General features: G+C 38.9%; 1 protein-coding gene across 1 annotated transcript; it reads right to left on the bottom strand.

The window, feature by feature from the left end:
• LOC125902711 (polypyrimidine tract-binding protein 2-like) lies at positions 1-27,090 on the bottom strand. Its single transcript, XM_049599251.1, has 17 exons — positions 26,993-27,090; positions 25,746-25,767; positions 25,321-25,372; positions 22,447-22,610; positions 22,226-22,297; positions 22,052-22,123; positions 20,723-20,881; positions 19,738-19,848; positions 18,825-18,993; positions 16,337-16,414; positions 14,394-14,506; positions 10,010-10,043; positions 8,386-8,478; positions 7,278-7,394; positions 4,766-4,865; positions 4,544-4,621; positions 1-4,220 (listed from the first exon to the last, which is right to left on the bottom strand). Exons 1-17 carry the CDS (start codon positions 26,998-27,000, stop codon positions 4,091-4,093), a joined length of 1,572 nt encoding a protein of 523 aa, XP_049455208.1. The 5' UTR covers positions 27,001-27,090; the 3' UTR covers positions 1-4,090.

Here is a 27,090-nt window from a genome sequence, read left to right as displayed (position 1 = left end):
AACAGAGTGAAGGAAGTTTATTGACAGGTAAGATACAGATGAGAGCAGAGGCCTGAACCCAGTTTGAACACACAAACACACACACACTGTTTCATTGGGATAGTTGGTAGAAAAAAAGGTGTTTAATTTGGGCTAATCTGAATTTGAACAAAGAAGAAACTGAACTCAAGCTGACCATTTACAACAACCTCTTAGCAGAAAAAAAACTTTTCAGCTGTGAGAAAGAACTAGTGCTGGTTGACAAATAAAAACACACTTTGGAGAAGACCTCAGTAGAAACACTGACCCAGTTTTCTGTGCATCTCTGCTTGATAAACAAACATGTTGTTAGACAAGGTTCACTTCTATCTAAAAAATAATTAACAAAATAATCTGTTTTTACAGGTTTACAACACAAGATCAACAGACATTACCAGTAAAATCATCTGTTTAAAGACACAACAGATCAAACCAGACCACAGACTAAAGGCACATGTACTTTGGTCCCAACAGGCCTCCACCCAAAATCAGAGACCAAGACCAGAATCACATGTTGAAACCTTGTCCAAACAGATAGCATTAGCATGCATCCTGTGTATTTGTATGTGCACCCACTCACAGCGATGGTTTATAAAAGACTGGGTGGGATTTAAAACAGGAACTTTACATGCGGATCTATTCTTTAATGAAAGCTCCACCTGTGGATCCTCAGGATCTTTACATGTCAGCAATGTGTTACTGACAATACATTCAAAAATATTTTGTGAAGGAAATATCAGGAGTATTCAATTGTCCTCAAGGAGCATCACTAGCTTCAAGTTATGATTCCCATTTCCCAGAATGCCTTTCAACATTATCACAGATATATATCCTAGTTGCTTCTAATCATGTAGCTTCGGCGTGATTGTTCAGTTACGGAAATAACAGCAAGAAAAGAAAAACTGCCTTTTGACATTTAGAAATTGCACAACGCTATACACATTGTTCATTCTATTTCCTCTGAGGACTTCTGGGGACAGAAGTTTAGTTACATCTGGTATTTAAAGTACATTTAAATGATTCTGTGCAGAGCAGATAAATCATTAAAGCTGCAAGCTGCTGTAGTGTAGGTTTCTAACATGCCTACAAAGTATTAAATGGGGTGCTGGTAATGTAAAACTGGTGACATTTACATTGCAGAGGAGAGGCGAGAACAGCATGTATCTCGCTCTGAACGTCAGTGACAACTCCATCTCCTAGTTTATGCTTGTAGCTCAAATAAAATGCTTTTATTTTGTTTAGTTTTATTTTGAATGCACCAAAGTGCACAAGTGAACAGGACAACATTTGGAGGTGTGAACAAGCACACTGTCAGAAACTACATAGTGTAAAACACATCTTCAAATGACAGCAGCTGATGGGTGCCCACCAAATAGGGAAAGAGGTGTTACATGATTGATGACATGGTGGTGATGGGATCGGTCATGACAGAGATGTTGTGTTAGAGTTACTACCACAAGGAAAGGTAAGTGGCTGTATGGATAATAGCTGGTAGGTTGGGGTAAATATTTGCTTGGGAACACAAGAGAATGGTTAGGAAGTTAGATTAGCGACACAATGTATTCCAACGACACCTCAGCTAATTTTAATTAAAAAAAAAAAAACTTTGAAAATTAAAAGCAGAAAAACATCTGCTAAATTCTGCACATAGGCTATTCATTCAGGATCACAGCTAAAAAACAGCAAAAAACAAACAAACAATTCTGTAAATTCTGTTTGGTTTTGCAGAACTCAAACCACAACATAAAAGCCAAGGAAAAAGAGACGAATGCCATACTGACAGGTGAACACTTGGTAGGGATATACAAAAAAGGTGTGCTATTTGTACAAAGCAGTGATAAAGATTAAATGAATAAGTAAAAACCTCCACTGCTCTAAAGGTTTACTATGCAGGATTCCACCCCTCCAAAAAGACATGTATAGACATACAGAAGTAATCCCTCTAAATCAGCAATTATGACCCACTCTCAGTGTGTGGTGGTGGATTTATCTGCAGAGACTCTGCCCTCTGCCTGGATTTTCTTGTTTACTTCTCACTTAGTTGCGGCCAGGACATCCCTGGCCAAGCCCACGGGTGAGGTTGGGACTTAAAAAGGTAGTGACCAGACTAGAAGCAGCACGCATCCAGCAGGAAGCTACAAACAACAAAAACAGAGGCGAAATGCCAAACGGACAAAGCTTGTTCCAAATTGAGAGTAATTCTGGGGTTGGCTTTCAGATTTGCTGGCGATACTGTTTACAAACAGTAACTGACTATTCCTGCATGTACACCTTTAAAGCAGGCTAAAAGCAGTGTCTCACTGTGTGCTCTGGTAGAAGGTTTCAGGTCTGTGTTACCTCTGAACAGCATAACTGATGGCTGTGGGTGGGTGTGGTCAGAAGTGTGCACCTGTAGCCACATTTAGCAGTGTTGCTACAGTGTACCCACTCACCCTAGAGAAAACGTTTACATCACTACAGCAAGGTGAGGCCTCAAGAAGTAAACAAAACTTGAATTTTAGCTGGTGTTTAGTTGCTCTTTGAGTTGTTGTATGGGTCAAAGCAGGAGTTTTAAATTTTGCAAATTGCCTTCAGGTCAAGACTGATGTACGTTCTTAGGTTGGAAAAATCGATACTCTCGATACTAGGTTTTCATGTTAAAGACTGATCATAGCATCAATAGGAGTGATACGAAAAAAGGGATTTGTTTCTCTCTTTTGTTGCACCTATTTGTATTTCAAGAGTAAAACTGTTTGTGTAAACAACATTCTATTGTGCATGTACTCTTTGCTTCTACGCTGCTTTCTTGTTGTCTGCACTCAATCAGCTTCCTCCAGATCCAGCATCACCTTCTTAGTCTTACTTTCACCCAATGTCTGCAGTAAGCTCACCTCCCAGCCCTCCAGTTTACTACGGGGGGCTGATGCGACCCTGAATTGTACTATGTATAGAACAATTTGCGCATTTGCATGACCATAGCTGTCCGTGGAAATTATGTTCAAGCCTGACTAGTTTATTCAGGCACATGATAGCAGTGATAGATTAATGAAAGTGGAAAAACAGGAGAAAGAGAACTTAAAGCTGCATCCAAAATAAGGGAGGGGAAGGAGAGAAATGCCAGACAGAGTTCACTGACAGAGTCTGGTCAGAGAGGCTCAGACAAGGAATATCCAGGTATAAAGTAGCCTTATGAAATGAACATTTTAGTCAAAATTGATATTCAGTATTGGCTAATGTTAAATTTTCAGACTGTTATTGGTCATCATTAGCTTTTATGTAAGTAGACTGATTATTCATCTCATAAATCATGGTGCACTGCTTTCTCCTCCATAAAAAACAGACATTTTTGATTATGAAAAAAATATCGTATCAGTATCAATATCAGTGATTGTGGCCTTGTATTACTAGGTATCGGATCAAAACCAAATTTTGTGGTATCGCCCACCCCTAGTACGTACTGCTCTTTCTGTTCAAGAACATTTGCTTTGTGGAATTTCTAAATACTTTAACTGAGAAGTACTTCTAAAGATTTAATGTGGGTTTCAAACATTGGACACTGATGCACATTTCAGTGATAAAATATCTTGCTATTTAATCAAAGGAGAAGTGTGTAGGATTTAGTGGCATCTAGAGGTGAGGTTGCAAATTGCAACCAAATGAATACCCCCTCTGCTCACCCCTGGCTTTCCAAGAGTTTAGGAGAACCTACAGTGGCCTTAAGGTAATGTAAAAATGGGAAAGGTTCACTCTAGGGCCAGTGTTTGGTTTGTCTGTTCTGAGCTGCTGTAGAAACATGGCGGTGCAACATGGCTGACTCCTACGACAAGGACCTGCTCCTGATGTGGGTATGAAGGGTTCATTCAAAGCTAACGAAATCACAACAATTCTTAGTTTGAAGTGATTGTACACTAATAAAAATATAGCTATGAATATCCCATTTCTGCACGTAGATCCCCCTAAATCCTACACCCTGCTCCTTTAAATGTTTGGGAATAGTGCAGGAGAGGTTAACAGAAAATGTTGAAAAGAAGACAAGTGGTAGTGACTTCCTCGCTCGTCATAGATCTTAAGGTTTAGGAGTAAGGTGTGAGGGTTAGATTGTAGACTTTGAAAAGGAAACTTTGAGATGGTGATTCCCTCCCATGTCATAGTTGTGGAGATCCATCAGAGTCTGGATCGCTTCCTCTACTGATGTCATCTGGATCAAGGCCATCTTACGGTCCCTGATGAGGAAAGAGCAGAGACAAACAGTTCTATATTATGGAAAGTAACCATAAAAAGTTAATATCTTGTCTGTCTGCAGTGGCTTGTTATGCTCAGCCCAGAACATAACAAACCACTGATCTCCCATGCACTATGTACACAAGATTTCATACGTGTAGCTTGTTAGAGCATCACCTTTTTATTTTAACAGGCAAAAATATTTAGTTGAATTTTGGTGCCTTGCAACATAATCAGAGAAATATAAATAAACCACAAGTCTTTAGGCTGGAAGTTGGGGACATTTGTGGTGTCATAAAAAGCTTTATATTGAAGTGCTTCTTACTGGAAGAACTTGAAGGCCTTGACGGTTCCTCCACTATTAGAGAACAGAAGTCGTAGATCATCCTCTCCAACTCCCTCCCTGGACATGCAAAAGACAAAATATTATCGTCTTTAAGCAGAGCAGCATGACACAAAAGTGATCGATATATTTATTAAGCTATTTGCTGGGCTAAACGAAAAAATATCTAAAATGTAACTTGACCAAAATGAGTGGTTGTAATACCGGACATTGGAGAGATGAAGTGTTGCAGAAGGAGGAAAAATGTTCTGGAAGTTTTTGGATCCTGGCTTCTTAAAGCGATGGAGTGGTGAGCCAGAAAAATCTGTCCAATAAAAACAAAATATTGACTCAATGACAGTAGATTCAATTATTTAATGTCACAAAAACATTTGAAAAATATTGCAATATCTTCTTCTTCTTCTTATAACTTTGGCACTGTATAGTGTTGCCTTTACCCCACTCAAAAAACATCTGTGCCAAACATTAGTCAACTTAATTCATAGCACTCCACTGATTACCATTTTCTTCCTCTAGAGTGCTCCAGGGACGATGTTTTTCTGTAGGCCGACACAGAAGTTAGCATTGCACTGGTTCCCTTGTCAAAAAGACTACGGGATTTTTTTTATTGGATTTTGGATTATTGCCAAAAATAAGATCTGCAGCAGACAAACATGTTACTTACATGTTTTATTCGTCAAGATAATCTTCACAAATGAACACAATTTTCATGATTATTGAAGCCTAAATGCAAATGCCAGAGGTAAAAAGTTATGTTTGGCTATAAACATGACCTAACGCCACCAACATAACAACACTGTAAAGCTGCGTTTGGCGCCGCTCAGCACAATGACGTTCTGTAGTCTCATTAAGCCACTTGTTAGCACCCACCTTTTTTACACAAGGCACATAAAAGCTTTTAAGTTCAGGACTGGGCTATTTACTGACAGTTCATGCTGAAGAACAAAACATCAAAGTCTCTTAAGCCTGTGTAAACCACAGGCCTTATTTCAGGCGTCTAACCAAAAAACACAAGGGAACTGGGAGTGCAAAAATGTTCACTCATTTCCAGGTTTTAGGACTCATAACTGGGGTACTCTATGAAAGTGTCAGACAAAACAAAAGGTATCAAAACTGATGCAGCAGAACCAGAGATACCAGGCGCCTACATTACCGACAATGCAACTTGATCACTTAATGTGGGTTGGAGGTTCATGTTTGTTATGCTAGTCGCAGTGTGCATTCTCAAACCTTTCTTCAGAGAAACACGTCTCTGAAGCTACTGTAGTCAGCAGAAAGTGTCTGAATTATCTCAGGTTCCAGCATAACAACCAGTGATGTTCCCAGGTCCGCATCCTGGATCCCTGACACATTAAAATCTGAAAGGATGCAGTAAACTCACTATTGAAGTATCTGGTACGCACTATTATTTTTCCTTAATAATCCTGCATTATGAACATCAAGTTTGTGTATAAAGCAGCGGTGTCACGTGACTTTTAGTAAAAGTTCTTCTCATGTCACAGAAAGTACTGAGAGTAAAACTTATGTTTTGGGTGTTATCATTATACTGTCAGTGTTTTTGTTCAGATGCTCTGCCCTCCAATTTCCCTTCATTGCTGAAGCTCTGTGGACCATGATCACCTGGTGCAAATTCAGCAGTGTCTGCGGCATGGCACAAAGGTCGCCGTGGACTGCCGGTAGACAATAACTGTATATTTTTAGGCAAGACAATTGCCATGCTGCAAACTACTGTTAATTGAGTTATTGCTGTGTTTCCATCAGCTTTTAGGCTCCACAGGTGGGCGTCTTGTAGCCATCCATTGGTGTGTTTCCATCATTTTTTAGCTTTCAGTTGTGGGTGTTTAGTGGCAAACCACCGCTGGGAATAATGCCACAATAAGTCATACAGAGACATTGCTGCTTTTCCTTCCAGGATTGTGCCCCCCAAACGGGGTATTTTAAGACAAAACATGATCTCTTCCTAACCAAGTGGATTATATGCCCAAAGCTAATGACACGTTAACCACAGTGTTGTTGAAACTTAAGTTTCAACCTATACATAATAACGTACAAATGTATCATATCTGTGGTTTGCAGAAACATTAAATGCCAGCATTTTTTTCTGGCATTTTTACTGGTATCAATTTTTACAGTTTGTGCACATCTCACGCTATATAACACGATCCCATTTTGTTATAGTGTCGATAAGTTCGAGGAAAATTTTTAAATCTCTTCTCAGAAAGAAAGATAATTTATTTCTCAAAATGCTAAACTATTTAATTTATATAGAAGTTTATTTACATTTATTTTTCATTTATCACATAATATCACAATCACATCATATTTGATTCAGATTTAAATTCCTTCTATGTGCACACATACCTGGCCATCAAAACTGATTGATTCTAAAATATGTTTCTGAAAACATCGGAGGTAAGAAATAGGCAATGCAGTGACAGACTCTTGATTCATATTCGATCAGCACTGCCTGATTTGACAGTTTAACCACAGTTCACAAGCAATGACTGACAGCTGTGTTTGAGACTCCTTGGCTCTGATTGGTTGTTTTTGTTCATGTGCAGTAATGCCACTAGAAGCAATATGAGGAGGCAGAGGAATATGATGTTTTTCCACAGATTGTCTCATTTACTGCTTTGTACAGTTTCATCAAATATAACAAAAACATATTATTTCAAAGATGATCAAGTACTGTTCCAGGTTGCAGATAACCTCTTACCTTTAGTTAGTAGTTGGTCATCCAAACCCTCTCTGGGCAAAGCCACAGTCTGATGCTTAGACAGCGTCACTCTCATCACTTTACCAAACACCTTTTGACCATTCAAGTGGCTCATCGCTACAGACGAGGAAAAACAGAAAATACGATCAAGTTATAATCTAAAATACAGCAGTTTCACATTTGCTAAAACAGTCTCTCAGGCTGATACATCGATAATATTAACTCCCTGAAATTGTTCTGTGGTTAAAAATGTTATTGAGGGAAGTGACTGGTGCTGCAGTAGTTTTCAACAAAAGACCTTAACCTGATTCTGCAGTGGCAACTGCACTGAATTCAACACTTAATAATGTGAGAATATATAATACATATCTTTATTTCACAATATGGTTATGCTGAGCATAAACTGATGTAAATATAATGTCAAAAAAGCAAGACTAGCCTTTATACTGCAATGTTATCAATTTGGACAATATTTCCAGTGCTGTCAGTTTTCAAAATTTACATTGATTTCTTGACATTCAATACCTCTTAAAATGCTGGATGCATATTTTAAAAAAAATACCCAGATCCGTGGGGCTAACAAATAGCAGTGGGAATCACCAACAGCCATACAATACGATATTGCCACAATACAATATTAGTGCGAATTTATGTGTGTTGTAATACATATTGCAATTTATTACCTTTTTTCAACTGTTAATTATGTCCTCAAAGGAAAACTTCCAACATCCATTTTATCTCATACGATAAACTTTTCAGTCTGTTCATCTCACTTCAATCACTTTTATTGCCATAAACTGTAACTAGTGGACGTAAAAGATATTGATTCTTATTATTTTAGCGGGCTAAAAGTTTAATTTGTATTTGTAATATTAATAATTTATGTAATAAAAAGATCAATATTTGACTCTGTATATCAATATGATACTGCCATGCAAAAATGTCCTGATATCACGCTGTATCAATTTTCCCCCCGCCCCTACTAACAAGCCTACCTCACAGGACTTAAACAATCACTTCTAAGAATAATAAGTAAGTCATCATGTCTTAATAAATCTTATTTTGTATTCCAATACTCTTGACTCATATGGCTACCGTGATAACTCACCCAGCTGAGCCTGGTTGCCATCGGACAACTGTATCAGAGCACTGTCCTTTTTGTTGTAGAGGATCTTCACCCTCTGGACATCACCATAGACTCCTGAAGGTAGAGAGAGAGCAAGAGAGGCAGACCAAGAGAGGGAGAGAGAGCAAGAGAGAGCAGGGTGGAGTAGAAGATGAGGAGGAGGACAGAACAGACAGAGCAGGAGAGATGGAGCCGACGAAGATAAAAAAAAGGAGAGGTGTGAAGGATGGAAGGAATAAAGTTAGTGCTAGAAAGACAAATGAAAAGAAAAGATGGAATCTTCCCATTTGACTTCCACTAGAACCTCAATCAAACCATTCTGTGTGACCGAGTGGTTTCATGTAATGACTGTCAACCAGTGAGACACCTCCGTTGGGCTTTACCATTGACATACACCTTTAGCCGTTTGGCATCTGGCCGAGTGATGATTCAGAAATCCAGCTTGAAGACTGGTGATTAAAAATGTAAAACCATAAATGGACAGTGTCAGGAAAAAAAGCTTTTACAAAACCTTTTAAAGACATGCACTAACCTAAGACAGAATGGGTTGTATAAATAAACGTAAACAGTAAATGCAAAAAGACCTTTGTTTTTAGGCCTGTAATGCAGGTCATTTTGGATTTTTGAAAGATCTGTAGCTATCCTCGAGCAGTTAAATATGCAATTCAATAAGTGGAAGGACAAAACTGTATATATTGTTGGGCTGATAGATGGTTTAATGTGACCATTATGATGTGCCTACTTCAGGTGACCGAGCGGCTGGTAATCCGAATTGCAAAACTGCAGAATAAAATGAAATGGTGAACTACGACTGCAGCTGATTAACAACATCTGGAGAAAAAGGCAAAAAGACAGGAAGAGATGCAGAGGTTTTAAGAGCTAGTATGAGTCTTACTGAGTAGACTGGACTGTCACGATCAACTTAAGTAATAATGTGGTGAAAATGAATGCAAGTAGAGAGTGGTATTTTCTGTTCTGTCTCCCTGTAATGCTACATTGTGAACAACAAAAGTAATGTAAAATATAGTTTTTGGTGAGAAACTTGGTGAGAAGCAAATACAGTTGTTTAAAGGAAAAATGCTTTGATGTTTTCACAGCAATACAAATAGATATTGGAGAGGGAATCGAGGTATATTTCCATAATATCCATAAATAATTTCCACAAAAATCCCTACTACAAACTGCAGCTGTTTCACACATAATTTTTTCAGCATTATTAAATTTGCAGATTTGATTTGCAAAGCAGCTACAGGAGGTGCTGGCTTGACAGTCACTAACCACAGTCCTTAAAATCAGTCTAAATGTCGATTTGGAGATTTCACACCACATTTTCATTGGAACAGAGTTTTGACAACACATGAATGATTTTGGTGTCTGTGTTCTCATCAGAGATAAGCTGACCAAACAGACAATCTCCCAGACTCACTATTCTTTCATTGTAGAGACAGAAGAAGATTTTAACTCTGTAACGTACAAAATATGAGGGAGACTTGGAGATACAGAAAGATACAGAGGAATAGCGTGTCCACGACATCACTGAAGAAAGTGAACAAAACTGGATTAACAGAGAGAGATATACAGATAGAATAGTAGAGGTTGAACATACCGAAGAGGGTAAAGAGACTTTGAGGCGTGACCATCTTTAGAGAGAGAGACCGCAGAGCAGAGGACAGGAAGAGGAGGAGCATAGGAGGAGGAAGAGGAGAGACGAAGGTAGAGATCAGACCGCCCAGCGTTGGACGAGGGGGGAAGTGGTGGTTTCCATGATGATGAGGGGGTGGAGCAAAGATGGAGGGCACGGGGGAGTTGGGGAGGGGGTCAAAACAGCAAACCCAAAGTTGGGTTAGACGTTAAGAAAAGGAGGAGAGAGGGGAAAAGGAGGTGAAACAAAATTAGGGGATACGTACATGAGAGGAGGGAGGGTTTTAAGGGAAGTGTACAAATTTTGGATATATGGCCAAATGAAAAGAAAATAAACGTGTGAAGGGAGGAGCAGAGGAGGGAAGAAAGGAGGCGGGGAAGGGAGAAAGGAGGAGAGGAGGACAAAAACCAAAGCAGAGGTCAGTAAACAGAGCATCAGTGGAACATCAACGGAGTCTGAATGATTGCTGGTTCGATTCCAAACACACACTCAAACACACATCTTCCAGTTGTTATCCCACGCACATTCCCTGCTGGATGTATTTATCAGTGAGGAAAAGAAAAAGATGGGAAGAAAATAAAAAATAATAAATTAAAGAATGGGTAAATGAATAAAGCAGGAAGTAAATAAGTGAATGAAAGAGTGAGCAGCACGAGATATAAAACCAAAAGGGGGCAGTGCCATGAAGCAGATGAACAACCAGATCACGAGGTAACTGGAGGGAACGAGTGCCAAAAGGACTACTGTGGTAGATTGAGAGAAAGATGACTGGTAGATTAGACCGACGAGACACTTGTAGAGAAACTGTACGTTGCTCATAAATAATGGAACAAGAGTCAAGTTGACATATTTCTCTTGATTCAGCAGGATCCAGCATCCCAAAACCTTTGAAAGGGGCACTCAGTACACTGTGTGAGCAGAGTCCATAACTGATAAAAATTTGTTTGGAACATGTTAATTTACACTGCCTTCAAAATCATATCTAAGACTCTTCATTTGTCATAGACTATGTTTACATGCACACTAATATTCAGATATCAGGGCTAAAAACTTTTCCATGACTTTTCAAAGAAACCAATGATAATAATGATGTTTTTGTGAAGTAAGTTTAGGGTCCATTAGTATATTTTTGTTAGTTGTTTTGGACACTGCTGAGAAAAATAAAGTGTGTTCTTTGCTGTTTGAGATACCGTGTAACTGGCCTTCCTTGGAAGTGGGAAGACTAGGTTCCCCTACACCGGGGACATAACAATGGATGTCTGAGGAAGATCTGCTCGCTCCAAATGTTACATGTCATTAAAATCGTTCTAACTGGAGCCATTTGGAATGTGGATGTATTTGTTTCTACTTTAACCAACATTTCTTCGAACCAGCACTCACTCCGTTGGATACTGGGATGTGCATGTCTGTTTTTTTTAACTTTTTTTCATGAGCTGAACACAAACCAACTAGCCCACAGTTTGCAAGGCTGGGGTAGAAGATGCATGCCCAAAATAAAAGCCCATATTTCTAGTCAGAAAGAGAAACACACACTGTGTGTGATGGTTGAACAAGTTCGCCACCAGTGGAAAAATGTTTTGTGCATGTAAACGTAGTCACTGTCAAACAGTTAACTTGTAGGTGGGCAGGTTTAAGTGTCTGTGATTCACCACCTGTGAAAACAGGGAAATGTTTGCATAGGTTGGGCAAAAGATGGTCTGCAACACAAATATTCAACCAAAATGAAGTTTGGAGGTCTATGATCATTGCCACACTTCATATCAACTAACCCAACAATTTTCTCTTGTCCAGCTCAACTGCAGCTGGACAAACTGATTTATCAGCTGAACATCGGTATCAGCCAATATTTACCTTGTTCACTGCCACTGGCCTATCAACAAATAAGATGACATTCACCAAAGAAAGAAGAAAGAAGAAAACAATGATTGTTTGGCAAATAGACTCTGTGATCTCGCTGTTGTGTGACAAGATGGTAAGTAGCAGCAGGCGTCGCAGGGACAATAGGAAACGTGTTTGGGACAAACAGAGACTGTCCCTGGGACACCGTCGGGACAAAAGGACACAGTAAACTCACTCATTTCATCAGGGGACACATCTTATTGTTTCCCTGATAACACTACACTGTGAACAACAATTCTGTGTTAAAATCAGCAGGAGGAGAGCTGGTTAACGTTCAATCTAAGCAGCCAGTGGCTGCAGCTAACAGCACATGGAGATTGCACTGAGTTACATTATGATGTGTTCAAGCTCTATTCAGTAAAAATGAGTATTGGCTGAAGGTAAATTATAACTTTCTAATGATGTGTTTCATGTAATCTTGTTAAATGTAGTTTTTGGTGAGAAACTTGAATAAAGTTCTATGAGGGAGAAATTTGTTGATGAATTTGTTCACGGCAATATAACTAGATATCAGAGAGGGAATTATGGAATTATAATTAGTAAAAATAGTTTTGAAGCAATTTTTTTTTAAAGAAATGTTTTTCACGTGAAAGGTTATATTAAATGTTGTTTCATAAATGAGTTTGATTAAATTCAGAGACAGTGTAATGAAAAACTTAATTAGTGTAATGAAAAACTTAATTACTTTAAAAGTTTTTTTGTGGTGTAGATTTATTTCCTTCCCTGCTGCAAAAGAGGGAAATAAATAACAAAAACAAAATAAACAATATAAAAACATCACTATCGGCTATTGAGTAAATTGTTATTTTAAACATCTGTATTAGTATTGGCCGAAAATATAGAAATCGGAGCATCCCTGGAAATAAATGACATATCCTATAATCCATAATCCCTGACAGATGTTTTACATTGAAACGTTTCGGCTGAGTCTTGCACTTAATCCACAACTTCAGAAACTGGACCAAAACAGAATAAATGTTTATCTCTGTTTGGAATGTACTGTATAAAACTGACTAAAATCTGAACATAGATATTAGTCTTCCCATTTGATGACACAGCAGAGAAAGGACGAACATGCTACTGAAAAACTATCCTTGGATTCAACACTCACAACATGAAGAATGGCCCACACCACACTCAACCACTACCTAGCCACTGGATTGTATTGAGGACACTCCCAAGTGTACCCAGTAGCTGCTGCTCTCAAGCTGATTGGTCAGTGGAGAGAACACTATGCTGCTGCCAAACAGCCAGGATACAGCTGTTGCACAAAGACTTTACCAGAAGGGGGCAGAAGTGTCAAAACCATCACTCCGCTACAGACTCTCTCTCAACAAAGAAAGGGGCAGAGACCGACAGAGAGAAGACTCTGACAGAGAGATGGAACACACAGAAACAGATACTGCAGGTACCGAGATACAGATGAAAGAGTAGGTGCACATTTATAATTAGAGAATAAACTCAAAACTGACAGAAGAAACAGAAATCTAAGTTAAACATGTACAAGTATGTAGGTGTTCAGTTCAGAGAAAACCACAGCAGCAAAAACACAGAACCTTTCAGATCTGACAGAGAGATGTAATATGTGCAAACATTAAGTAGTTAAAAATGTTTTAAGGCATTTAAGTTTAGAGCCTGTGTCAGTCCATGGTGCGCGCGCACACACACACACACACACACACACACACACACACACACACACACACACACACACACACACAAACACTCATTAATAACCTGCACTGTGCTGAAACAGAAGAAGTCACTGAAAATGTTTTTTCTTGCTGGGAAGAATACCGTAACAGCCACAGGTTGGGGATCAGTTGATTTTCCACCACTTTGTTTCATCTTTATAGACCTGAGTTGAAAATCTGTATGTAGATCTGTTGTTTTTTGGTCAATAGCTTCAGTACTTTCAGTGGTATTGAATATAAAATCACAGTGATCATATCCTTTTAAACATGCTGTTTCGAAAAAGTAACAAATTATCAACACTTTTGACAACCTCAGTGTACACTGTGAAGGGGAATGATATGCAGAGGAATGTGTGTCCTGTGTGAATTTTCTAAAACATTAAACAATTTATCTGTTAAAAAAAATAGGTAAAAGTGAGTTTTCAGTGTGCAGTGTAGAAATAACGTATATCACACTGATATTTAAGATATTGTAATGCTTTTAAAAGTTCAGACAACTAATAGTTTGAGATGATGTATTATACTTTGACACTCTTAAATCTACCATAATTACAGTACCTGGACTATATCTAGATGGAGGGTGCACAATAAATCATGCTGTAAAGTGGACTAAGCATACACACACACTTACACACACAGATTCACATTACTATCAACTCCAGAAAATCAACTAGTAGTGTCTGTTAGCTGAAATGAAGACTTAAAGCAGAGATTGCAAACACTCGGTGTCACAGTTTTGCTTATGGTTAGTGTACCTCTTCATTTAGGTTGGATGCCAACAGAACTCCGGACACCCCAGACCCAGACAGAGCAACACGACCAGCAGCTGCTGCCGCTGCTGCTGCAGCACTCAGCGGACTAATGGCTCCTGTTAGGAAAGCACAAGACAATAAACAGGTCAGAGTCAAACATGTAACACAGCTGCAGAAAAGCAGATTAAAACATTAACATTAAAAAGACTAACAAGCTTGTTAAAGGATAACTTTGGTATTTTTCAACCTGGGCCCTATTTCCCCATGTGTATGTGTGTGTATGATTCATGGGTTGAACTCGTTTTAAAATTGGTTCAGTATTGAGGGAGGCAGATGCAGCCGGCAGCCGCGAGGTAGATATGGGGGCAAATGCGTCCCGTATAAGTTTGCGCATTAGAAGTGCCTTTTTTCGCCACTGACCGGTTCAGATCGCCAGTGCTATCTCTGTAAAACGCACACATACACATGGGGAAATAGGGCCCAGGTTGAAAAATACCAAAGTTATCCTTTAACGTCAACTGCAACAATGGAAAAAGAGGAATACTTCCTTCTGTAAGTACACTTAACAAATTCTAAATAACAGAAACATTGTCAACAGAAATGCATTACATTCAGCTCTGTTTAACAATTACCGCAGAGTGCTTCAGCATAAAAATGCATCCATAGAAATGTAAATGAAAAAAAGAAATAACGATATTCAGATTAGGGATGGTGATGTGCTTGATGCCATGGTAGTATGTTAAATGTTATTTCAGCTTGGTTACCTTCAAGTAAAAAAGCTGGTCAGCTTTTTGTCAGTTTTACAATAAAACCTATGCAATCTCATCACTTATCAAAACATACATTACAGTTGACATGTACATTGAAAAAGTTACATTTGATGCAGCAGAGAATTCAGCAGAGACCAACAAAGCTGCTTAAACATAATCTACACTCTAATGCAGAAGCCATTATATAGAACTAAGCAGTTCAAGCATGATGTTTGCGAACTGGGTTATAAGACTCAAATCCTTGATCACTCATTCCCATCTACCCTAATGAAGTACTCAGTGTAATAAACAATTAAACACTCTCATATAAAGAGAACCTGAAAAAAGGAAAAGCCTAGTGGGATTCCAGAACTTTCAGATCATCTATTATAGGTCACTATGCAGTGAAAATGACATTTGTTTTGTAGGCTTGATTCTTTTTATTTACACTTAACTTAGTGATACTTGAGAAATACACATTAGTATTGCATTTTGTTACATCCACTGAAACATAACACAGGTATATACTGTAATTCTGGGGGGCAGGAGTTACTGTGATATGAGGGGAGGGGCCAAACTCTCACTAAGCCATGCATAGACAATTAAACCAACAATGCAATTACTATCATTTCAACTAAATCATCTTATCCCACTTACATGGCAAGTTCATTAAATATCTATCTTAGGATTATGACTTCAATGAACTCAAACTTACTGTACTTTTGGTGCCGATACACAGATAAAGTAACTTGCACCACAAAAGCCTTTTTCCACTTAAGTTTGGAAGCTGTTTTAAGTACTTAATAGCTGAGAAACCTCAATTTTATCAAAAATTCTTTATATTCTAAGCAAAGACAAAAAAAAATTGGAGTCTGACATCTGATTAAAATATCTCATTACAACTAATTCAGGGTAATGATTTCCAGTGGACAAACAGGGGAATACGTAATATAGCAAACTATTGTACCCAGACTAAATTGCCCTTATCCCCAGTCCTAATACCAGTATTTGCCTCATCTATTAATTTAGCAGTCATATTAACCAACCACTGAAGCCATGAGATAAAACCTTTTTCTCAGCCCTGACACATTCAGACAACTCTAGCAGGACATGGCAATAGACAGGACAGCGGCATGACAGAAAACAGCAGACAGAGTGATGGAAAACAGAATTAAGACAAAACTAAAAGATAGATACCTCCACCCTGTGAGAGGGAGAGAGAAGATGAGTAACCTCCTCCACTAGAGTAGGAAGCTAGCGCTCCAGATGGGGTACCTACAAGACAGTGACAACTAGATTTAAACCACAGAACACTTATCTAACCCAACACCAAAGATTACAATTAGCAAAAGAAACCAAAGCTGCCTAAGTGAGTAAAATATTAAAACTATAACAGTATATACCGTAATGAATAAACAATGTCGATATGTCAAATATTTATCTAAATCTACACATGTATGAAGCTGGTTTTATAGCTAAAACTCATTTCAACTAATTATCCTGCTCTCAAAAGATGATATTTAGTAAAATCACATAATAAAAGCATGTATGTGTTGCAGTCACTTCCCTGTTCCAAAACTTTCCAAAATGTTTTTTAAATCCACAAACAAATTAATGAGCTCCTTTATTTGGAACAATACCTCCCCCAGAATAGCTTTCAATGAAGTCTAAAGTGTAAGTGTAAGTCTTAAGTCTAAGCCTAAAGGCTGATTAGTTGGGTACAAAAAACAAAGAACTGCTTACTGGACAGATATTAAGGAAGATCTATGTCTCCCTTCCTCATTAAACTCTTTACCATTTATTAATGATATAAATGCCCTTAACCCAGTATTAAGAACCAATGTAATTCACAACACTCTTCGAGCATGGCAGGATGTATTGAAATTTTGTGGATCTGGTCTTGGAATCTCTATAGGCCCGTTTCCACTGAAGGAGTTCCTGGTACTATTTGGGGGGCAGGAACTACTACAGGAACGTCCTCTCGCTCGGCCTTCTCAACCGCCGTGTCTCCACTGAGAGAGCGGGGAGTACGAGGAAGGTTCCTGTAAAGTTACGGGCTCTGGATGTGACGTAATCGTTGCACGACCATTTACCGGGGCGACGTAGGGACGCTGTTAGCTGATAGCCCTTTGCAGTGTCTGTAATAACTCACTAAATGGCCCATGAAAAAAAAAATCCAGTGGATGTCTTAGTTACAACATGATTGAGCTAACTGGAGTAGTTTCATGTCGTATCTGACAACGGGAGGCTTTTAACCAATGACGTCCTGATGTTAGCTTTGCTGCTGCTGTTAGCTGTCCCTGTCAGCAGCACCCACTGATGCTTTCTAGACATCGTGATTTCCCAAAACTGAATAAATACCACACATAGCAAAACAAAACTGCTTTGCTAGCTCAATCATGTTGTAACTAAGATATCCGCTGGAAAAAAATATTTTTTTCACGGGCCATTTAGAACAAGCTAACCTTTGTCTGCTGAGTTTTAAAAATGCTGGCTATTTTGTTCCTTTCTGTTGACATCACATCCCTCCTTGAGTATATCAAATTAGCACAAGCCCCAGCCAGGAGTCTTTCGGGGCCATTCTGAGTACCCACCCCGAGGCAGGGACTTGTTTAGCCCCCGTAAAAGTTCTGGAACTCTGTCCTTCGGGGGTGGTTCCTGCGGTGGAGACACGCACCAACGGCCCCGGCCCCATAAAATTACCCCGAAGTTCCTGCGGTGGAAACAGGCCTTATGTTAGCTCCTCTATCTTCCAACCCAGGCCTGCCACCCTCAACTGGAAGGTCCTTGCTTACGAAGCGGAAAAAATATGGTATACATCAGTTTCAACAACTGTTTCTGATGGTTCCCTTAAATCTTTCTCAGATTTAAGAACAGAATTTGGAATTCAAAAACAGTAAATTTATATTTACTACTCTCAAAAAAGCAAGACGACTATCCCTGGGGTTGTCAAGGATGGAGGAGATTCTGGAGAGCTCCACATAATTGAAAGGGAAAATTTCCCAAATCTACATTGCTCTGTTAGAACATCACAGCTCCCCCTTGATCCCACTGAAGACTGTATGGCAGAAAGTTTTGGGCTGTGAGTTTAGTGATGATCAGTGGGAAAGTATAGGCCAAAATGCCTTCACTTCATTGTCTTGCAACTTAATACTTAAACAGAATTACACATTTATGCACAGGATGTATCTATCCCACTACATTTGAGTAAGATATATCCAAACTCATCCTCTCAATGTCAGAGATGGTGTTTTTACTGGTTTCCAGCAGATGGCTCTGTTTCGAATACTGAAATGCCTCTCTATAGGTTATAGCGAGTATTTTTGATTGTTTGTGAACAAGAAACCTCTTAATATGTTTTTTTTCTCTTTTATGATGCACCATCACTGATGCACACTCAGAGGGTTGTTGGAGGGCATTAAGGTCCACTTAGCCTTTGTGTTTACTTATTTGGGATGACATTTAACATGTTAAACCTTCTGTACCAAAGCAAAAACATAGGTGGAGTGGAAAAGGTGAGGATGCATTGGTCAGAATGGTGCTGAGTCATAGAGGTCTGTCTTTCCCAGGAGAACTGTCTTTGGCAGCACTACTGGCAAAAGAATGACAGTAAAGTATTATGGTTTCCCCGAAGGGAGGGGTGAATGGATGTGGTGTGGATAAATAAAGAAAGAGGTGTATTTACCCAACAAAGAATGATCCTTGTTGGCTGACTCTCCATCTCCAGTAGGCAGGTCAGGTCTGGTGTAATCCCGGCTCTTATCGTTGTTGTATTTGACATTGAGGTTGACCAGTTTACTGAAGTCTATCCGCAGAGTACAGCACGAATTATAGATGTTCTGTCCATCCAAAGACTGACACAGAAGGTGTGTAAAGGGGAGAAAGAATCACGATAGTGTTTAAATGTATATTTATTGACAAACAAACAATCTTAATATGGAGCCCTTAGATTCGTTTTTTTTTTAAATTGTGCCCAAGATACACAATAAGAGGGACACTTCATAGCTTTGACTCAAGCAGGCTAACATAAAGTTCCAGCTCAAATGTCAAGAATATTGCAAGGGCTGAAAAGAACAATGTAAACTGCCTAATTTGAATGTTGGGCACTAACAGGCAGAATGAAACAAAATACCTCTGTTAATTCACTGAGACTGAATCTGAAATGTAAATAATCTCCTTTAAAGCAGACTGGATGTTATGTTCTACCAATACTGGACATGAACTTGGACATATCTAAATTTTTCAACAAGGGATTTTCATATAAAAAAGGCAATATTTTTGGTGCATCAAATACTAACATCTCTACTGTGCTTCTTTGTTAACTCTGTATAATGTAGTGAAAAGGAAGGCTACAGATGTTAAAAAAAAAAAAAGAGAGAGAAGCTGTTTTACCCTCTTTTACCCCTCCTTTCACTTCAGGCCCTGCTCTTTCAGAGACAACACCTAAGGCTCATATCCCTGTGACACACTGTCAGAGCCTTGAAAAACTGAAATTGTTAATGCTAAAAAAAATAACCACAGATCTGTCCATCTGTTGTTGCAATTTTCAACTGGTTGCTGTTTTAATAGCCAGAATTTTCATATGTGTGTCATCCTACCAGTTTAGCTTGCTGTGCATTCACGGGGTCGCTGAACTGCAGAAGAGCCTGAAACTGGTTGTTCTTGGTGAAGGTTATAATCTTCATTACAGTCCCAAACTTACTGAAGATCTGAAAGAATCAAATAATTCATAGAGATGAACACAGAAACATGAACAAGAACTATGCTTCATACCCACTGTCCTCCCAGCAGCACAGAAGATCTATACAATCAGCACAGTTTTAAAGTGGACACCCAAGCGAAGTGTCACCAATTCAGTATCTGACCAGATATTTCCCCTTCTGTTCCTGAGATATGACACTGAGTAACAGAGTAAAAGTGTTTTATGCAGAACATTATGACACAGTGAAGCCGACCTTTGACCTTTTGCATATACAATGTCATCACTTCATTTCTTTATCCTGTTAGATATTTGTGTGAAGTTTTGTCACAATTAGCATATGAATTATTGAGTTGTGGCCAAAACACTCTGACACACTGACCTTGACTTTTGACCAAACAATTATAATCAGTTTATTCATCAGTTCAAGTAGACGTTTGTGTCAAATTTGGAGACATTTACTTAATGTGTTTTTGAGATAACGCATTGACAAGAATGAGCCGAATGCAAGCTAACCGTGACCTTAACCTTTGACCACCAAAATTCAATCAAGTTAACTGTTGAGTCCAAGTGGACATTTGTGCCAAATTTTAAGAATTCTCTCGAGGTAGGCTTCAGAGATCACATTCACAAGAATGAGACAGATAAGGTTACATAAACCTTCACCTTTAACCACCAAATTCTAATAAGTTCATTGTTGAGTCCAAGTGAATGTTTGTGCCAAATTTTAAGAAATTCCGTCAAGGCATTGTTGAGATATCATGTTTATAATGCCCCCGGCTATCGCTGGAGCGGAGGCTTAAAAAGAAAAAAAAAAAAATCTTGACTATGGGGCTGTGTGTACCAATCTGAATTGTGGATCAAACAACATGTTAAGGTTTTACCTGTTGCAGAACATCCAGTGTCACAGGATAAAACATGTTATCGATAATAATTCGCAGAACAGGGCTGGGGGGTGGAGCGAGGTCCAAAACTCCAGGGTCAGAGGATGGAGAACTTCCATCCTGCACTGCTGACACTGCCTGCAACACTGCCTGGGCCCTCTGGGTGGAAAGAAACAAGACTAGATCAAAACCTTGCATGTAGCTGGACTGTGTATGAATTGCTAGAGGGCCTTTAATTTGAAATGAGGCCTTTTAATTTGAAACAGGAAGTGGCAGCATATAGTCAGTCATTTCGCTATGACTCTCTTACAGCACTGGCCCTGTTGTTGCGGTCCAGCCAAAAACTTCATGTAAATACATGTTAAAATGAAGAGCAGTACACTTAGACACAGTCACACAGCAAAAGGGACCTGCTTGCTCTGGAGATGTACCCATTTAACAAAACCCTCCTCTCCCCTCTTTAGCTCCAGTTGGGGATGTACGTCCTAATGTGACTGGTGGAGGCTGTGAAGCCATCAGCCACTATCAGAGCCAAGTACTGCAATACCAATAGTTTGTAAAATGTTCTATTACCAAAAAGAATATCTTGTTAATGTGGCGTGCATGTCTCTTATTTCCACTTTCCCCTCATAATGGTGGTGGCACCCATCAGACAGTGTAACATGAGGGCTTATAGTGAATAACATTTAAATAAATACCAGGCTTGTTTCAAACAGACACGGCTGTTCCTCAGACAAATAGCTAAGATAATCCTCTCTTTCCTCCGTCAAAAACTGCCATTTTTAATGCAGCTGGCTAGGTAGCTAGCTAGCTTGCTAATTCCACCATGCTTTTACGCTAATGTTACAGTGACAGAAAATGAGCCTAACAAAGTTGTCACTCATCTGATGATAGCCATATGCTTTCCTATACCATGACAAGAGTGAGTGGATGAAGCTTTAAGTTGTTAAATTTTACTAATGTAGTAGCTAGCTAATTAGATAGCTAGCTTGCAAATTCCACCATGGTACCATGCTACATTGGTTACGGAAAATGAAGCGTACAGTTAATACAGGACTGTCAGCGTCCACAGCTCTGTCAGCGCCTAGTCATTTCAAATGAGCAAGAGCCAATAGAAAAACAACAAAACTTATGGTCATCACTCACTCCAACCAATGTGTATCTCACTCAGTCAGTCACTGACTGAGTTTTATGTTTATAGGGCTGGCCTGGCAGCTGTGGTCAAGGCAAAAACAAAGAATACATAATGGTGGAGGCATCAAGTGCTACATCACTCTAACCACAGTTAGAAGGACAACACTTGGTGTATAAAAATATCTACATTTATACCTGGTTCAGAGCTGAGTCCGTTTTCAGTTCCTTATGGTTGGAGTACTGGATGAAGACAGGAGTGTTTCTGACCTAAATGGAATAAGATCAATACAAAAAACAATTCGGTTAGTAGCTCTTACAACAGAAATAAATAATAATGTGTAATAGGAATGCACACTAAGTATTTCAGACCTGTGGTGTGACAGCTGTATAGTAGTTAACCATAGTAATGGCTGCTTCTTCTGTACCCAACTCCAGAAATGCCTGGTGGAAAAACAAAGGAATATTGAGCTTCAGCAGAACAACAAATCACTTTCAGGAAAATCACTTAAACTTAAATGTAAACAGAGGACTGTTGTTTCATCTTCATCTCAAAGTATTGGTTGGTGGTATGGAGTTCTGCCACAGTTTACCTGGTTTTTCCCCTTAAGCATCAGTATGTTAGTGACCTTTCCAAAGGGCAGCCCCAAGGCAATGACTTCAGTCTCTGACACTTCATTTGGAAGTTTCCTGATGTGGAGAACTCTGGAGGGAGGGGATTCATCCAGACGCTGTTTCTTACTGTCACTGCCGTTTGCTGAACATGAAAATAATAATAATAATCATGACAACACAACTCTAGATAAAAAATGAAATCAGAGTAAAGCACAAATGTAAAATGAATGATGACTAAGCTCCAATTAGCTGCTTTAGTTTCAGGGTCCTGGTATTGTACGTGCGGGCTCACACACTGACTATGTTTCCATGCACAAATTACTCAGATTTTTACCCTTTCTGAAAAAGACAGCATTCCTACCAAGCTGTTTACATGGCTAATGAAAATGAATATTTACCTAAAATTCCTGTTTTTATGCAGCCATGCATACTCCAATTCACCTGCCCTAACATGTCGTTTATCACATCAAAACATGAAAAAGTGGGACAGCTGGAGCCACTCGTGCCATTTTGCATCTTTTCAAGGTCTATCACCAGTGGCGGCCCTGTTCAACTGAACGATCATTTTCCCTCTTTCATTCCTCTAACCACCTTCTTGAAAAGGTTGACATTGCCATAATTGTGCATATCCAAAAACCTGTTATTATCCAAGTTTTTCATTATGTTTAAAAGTAGGTGCGTTTCGCCTTCTAACCAGAAATGTGGGCTTTTCTTTTGGGCATGCATCTCTACCCCAGCCTTACAAACTGCCGGTGATTTGGTCTGTGCACAATGCCTTCATGACAACACACAGAGCTGAGTGTAAGATGCTTGAGGCCGTGTGTCGCAAACTGCAGTACAAAATCCAGTTGAGACGCATATTTGTAATGTGCTCTATACATGTCCAAATAATGCTTCTAAAACCTTTTATTTGAAATTGCTTAATTCGGAAAAAGGTCTTTATCGGAATATTCAAACAGAACATGCTGTTTACATGACCCTCATTAAATTTAAAATGTTGCCCTATTTGGAATAATAGTGGAATATTAGTGTGCATGTAGTCATGGCTCACCAGCACCACCATAACTAATATCAGTAATTTTCTTTTTAGTGGACTACTCTATTATTAGGTTGACAGAAAGTAATGTGCACTTATTTTAATACTCAAGTTACTGTCTAAGTCATATTTCAAGGAAATAAAATTTAAAAAAAATATTTAAATATTTCCCAGTTCCAGCTTCTCAACTGTCTGTTTGTTTGTTTCATCTTTAGGTCTTTGAGTGACAGTAAGAAAGAACAAGCCATCTGTTGATATCACTTTGGGCTTCAGGAAATGCTGACATTTTGTAGACCAAATGATTAATCAGTCAATCCAGAAAATAACTATTTCTGTATCTAGATGCAATTTGTCAACTTATAGATAAAGACGATTTATCACAATTTAATGACTTAAAAGAATACTTTGCCAGTTTTCAAGCAGCATTGTGTCACAACAATGTTCGACGTATGTGTAAACTTCCCTCCATCTAACTAGTCCCTAGATATCCCTTTGTTAACACAGTCAGAACTCCACTGGATGACCGAAGTATTGCTGCCTCTTGGGCTGTTGCTTAAACTACAGGCTGTACTTCCGCATTTTCATATTGTCTGCCACCCATCACCACAAACACAATGAGTTTCTCTCTCTTGAACTCAGCGCAAACTCCTATCAAACATTAAACCTAGCCAGCGCTGATATAAACCAAAATTATGTTACTGCATTGCCTATTACTAACCTAAAATGCCTTCAGGAACATATTTTAGTCCACGGTTTAGCTGTAATAGTAAGAGTTGGAAAGTGGACAGCATACTGTTTCCTGCACAGTGAAAACAGAGAAAAAAACAGAGATCTAACAGTACAACTAGGGATTGCTGATCAAATATAATCCAAGATTCTGTAACTCAGTTTTATATTTCTTGCCACAAATAGCTATTTTTTTTCCTCTATTTTTGCCACCAGCCGCCCAGCATTGTGTCAAACGGACAAATTTGCATTACATCACCTACCAACTGGAGCATTTATTGGTCCAGTACAACACTATGCATTCTGGTAATCATAGGTTTCTACCTTTGGCTAAAGTGAATGCCACAGTCACAGTTCCTTGGGTCATATAGCACCAATTTCAAAAGTATTTGCATCTCTCTACTGCAAAGACAGCCCAGTTTTATGAAGACCATCTTTTCAGCGGTGAAATACTACATTAAGCAACTTCACTCACACCCCTTTCATTTTAAAACAAGGATTTTCTCAAAGCGTGTAAAATGGGCTTTCCTCAGCATTAAATGTGCAAAATTTAAAAAATACATATATTTTTCAGTTTCTACTGAAAACATTACTTTGCTGTGATTTTCACCATGCCAGTCCATTTCTGACCATTTTGGTGCCCTTGGCAAGACTTGCACTGGCATCCCTATGGGCTTTGATCTTTTCATGGCCAAATGCCTTTCTTGTACCTCTGATTTGATTGGATCATTTCATAAGTGTACAGGAACACCAGAACATTCACATTCTTACTTATGAGTCTACTACTGGTTTTAGTCCTAATCAGGTTGTAGTGTTTAAATGTAACACACAGTAACTTGGTGATTCAGCCCCCTTCATAAATGATGATTCTAATATGTATTCAGGTTTCTGATCATCTCTGCAGGCATGTCATTCCCTCATCCAAATGTCAGACAGTCTCTGTCATTTCTGCACCCACTGAGGTTCCGATACCACCCATCAAACTCTCACTGACCACCACCTTCCCATATACAAAACATTATGGATTGCAGCTTTAAGTGATTAAGTGGGTTTTGTTTACTAATTCAATCCAAGTTCAGATTCAATTTACCAGTCATAGAGCTGGGGCTGCTACTGTACATGTTGAGCTCATCTGAGCCTCTCTGGAAAAAAACAAGAAAAAAAGGAACATAAGTTAAACTTTCATTTACATTACATTTGCATAAATGTACATTTACATTACTTAAAGGAAATGCAAACCATAACATTCAACTGCAAAAAGGACAAAATTGCAAATTTTACTTTCATCTTAATAAAATTATTACACCATTTGTCATTTTTTACCATCCATCTGTAACACAATTTTTAGTACATTATTTTCTAACATCACAGGCATTACTAATCAGTTTTAAATCTATTCACCTGCCCTAAGAGAAAATGTGTAAATTACATCCAGTCAATTTGTGGACAAAGTTACAAAGAGCTAGTAAATGCAAGTCTGTTTAGGTAAAAATAGTAAAAAGTAAGTCTGCTTGCCTTCACACCAACCGCAACATCACTGTCAATGGAGAGAATGCAGGGAAATGAAGAATGAGAACAAACAAATAATGTTACTTCAAATTTTTAAGGAAAAGAAAAAAGAAAACATAACCAAATTTGAGATTAAAACTGATATTTCATCAAAATAACTTTATTCTATGTCTGGTTTAAAATTTGGCCAAAAATAAACCATTTGTACCAACTAACCAGCATGCACAACAAGACTGAAAACCCAAGGCTTTATTCAACTCCAGGATTCTGTCAACTTACCCTTTCATACATCAATGGGTAAGTTTTAAAAATATAAACTAATTTGAGGTGGAGGGAGGGTCATGAATTTTCCCTAAGTCACTTAGGGAAGATCAAGGAAAAAAATATTTGTATCTTAAGGGAGGGTTACAAGAAGAAAAAAAAGTCACACCCCAGCCACCCCCTCCTCTGATAAGTTAAGAACAGTCCCTACATAATATCACAATTCATTCTTAGATATTTCACTCTCTAAGCCACGCAAATGTAAAAATCAAGCTACTCATTTGCTTTTTATGATTTTATAATGCCTTTTCCCCGTTACTTTATAAGTCTTTTGTGTCGACTGCACATATGGTACACAATGTGTCAGTCACCTGCTGTCGTGATTAGGGCGCTGTATACAATAAGCCGGCGGAGGTCGCGTGCAGCATTCATTAGCTCCAGACAAAGGACGACGTGACAGGTGGGCGTAACATGTTGGCTGTGACATGGTTCATTAATAACACACAGGGCTAGTAGCTTTCGCCACTTATGCTAACCGACAGCAATTGTCGCAATCATCGTAAGAACATTTAATCCCCACATTTTCCCCTTATCGGCAGCTAAATCGGTCTAAACGTAGCTATCATCAACGTTCCTTTCACGCACAAGAGAATGTGACATGCTGAACTGGATTTTTATCTTTTGCCTACAAGCTTGCTACCTGTCACACTGCCGAAGTTGGAAGACCCAGATGATACATAAAACATGCTCTTTTATACAAATGTACGTTAGCCTGCAAGCAAAACAACAATGAACTACCACATTTCTTGGTTGAGACTTTGTGCTGTTGGCTAGCTAACGTCATGTTCTTCATAACGTACAGTATCGAGGTTGCAGCTGAGCTGACTGTTAGCGTATCTCAAATTGGGCACGGGGAAAGGCTCACTCTATGTCACATGCACAGCTGTGGAAGGTCTACCTAGAAGCAGCAGTTGTAATATAAACAAATGTACCCGTCCATTGCAGCTCTTTGTCCTCTTCTGTCTGTTGATAGTTCAGCACAATTCGATGCCTGGACAGTGTAAGCAAAATGGGGGGCGGGGGTGGGGGA

Source organism: Epinephelus fuscoguttatus, linkage group LG15 (genome assembly GCF_011397635.1).
Source record: "Epinephelus fuscoguttatus linkage group LG15, E.fuscoguttatus.final_Chr_v1".
Taxonomy (NCBI): domain Eukaryota; kingdom Metazoa; phylum Chordata; class Actinopteri; order Perciformes; family Serranidae; genus Epinephelus; species Epinephelus fuscoguttatus.
This window is presented reverse-complemented; position numbering and strand designations above follow the sequence as displayed.

Bases quoted from the DNA above. Each gene is read 5' to 3' on its own strand.
- LOC125902711 (XM_049599251.1), bottom strand. The intron at 22,124-22,225 runs GTCTGAAATACT...TATTCCATTTAG, and splicing joins ATACAGCTGTCACACCACAG to GTCAGAAACACTCCTGTCTT. The intron at 14,507-16,336 runs GTATCTATCTTT...CTTTCCTAACAG, and splicing joins CTCCCTCTCACAGGGTGGAG to GAGCCATTAGTCCGCTGAGT.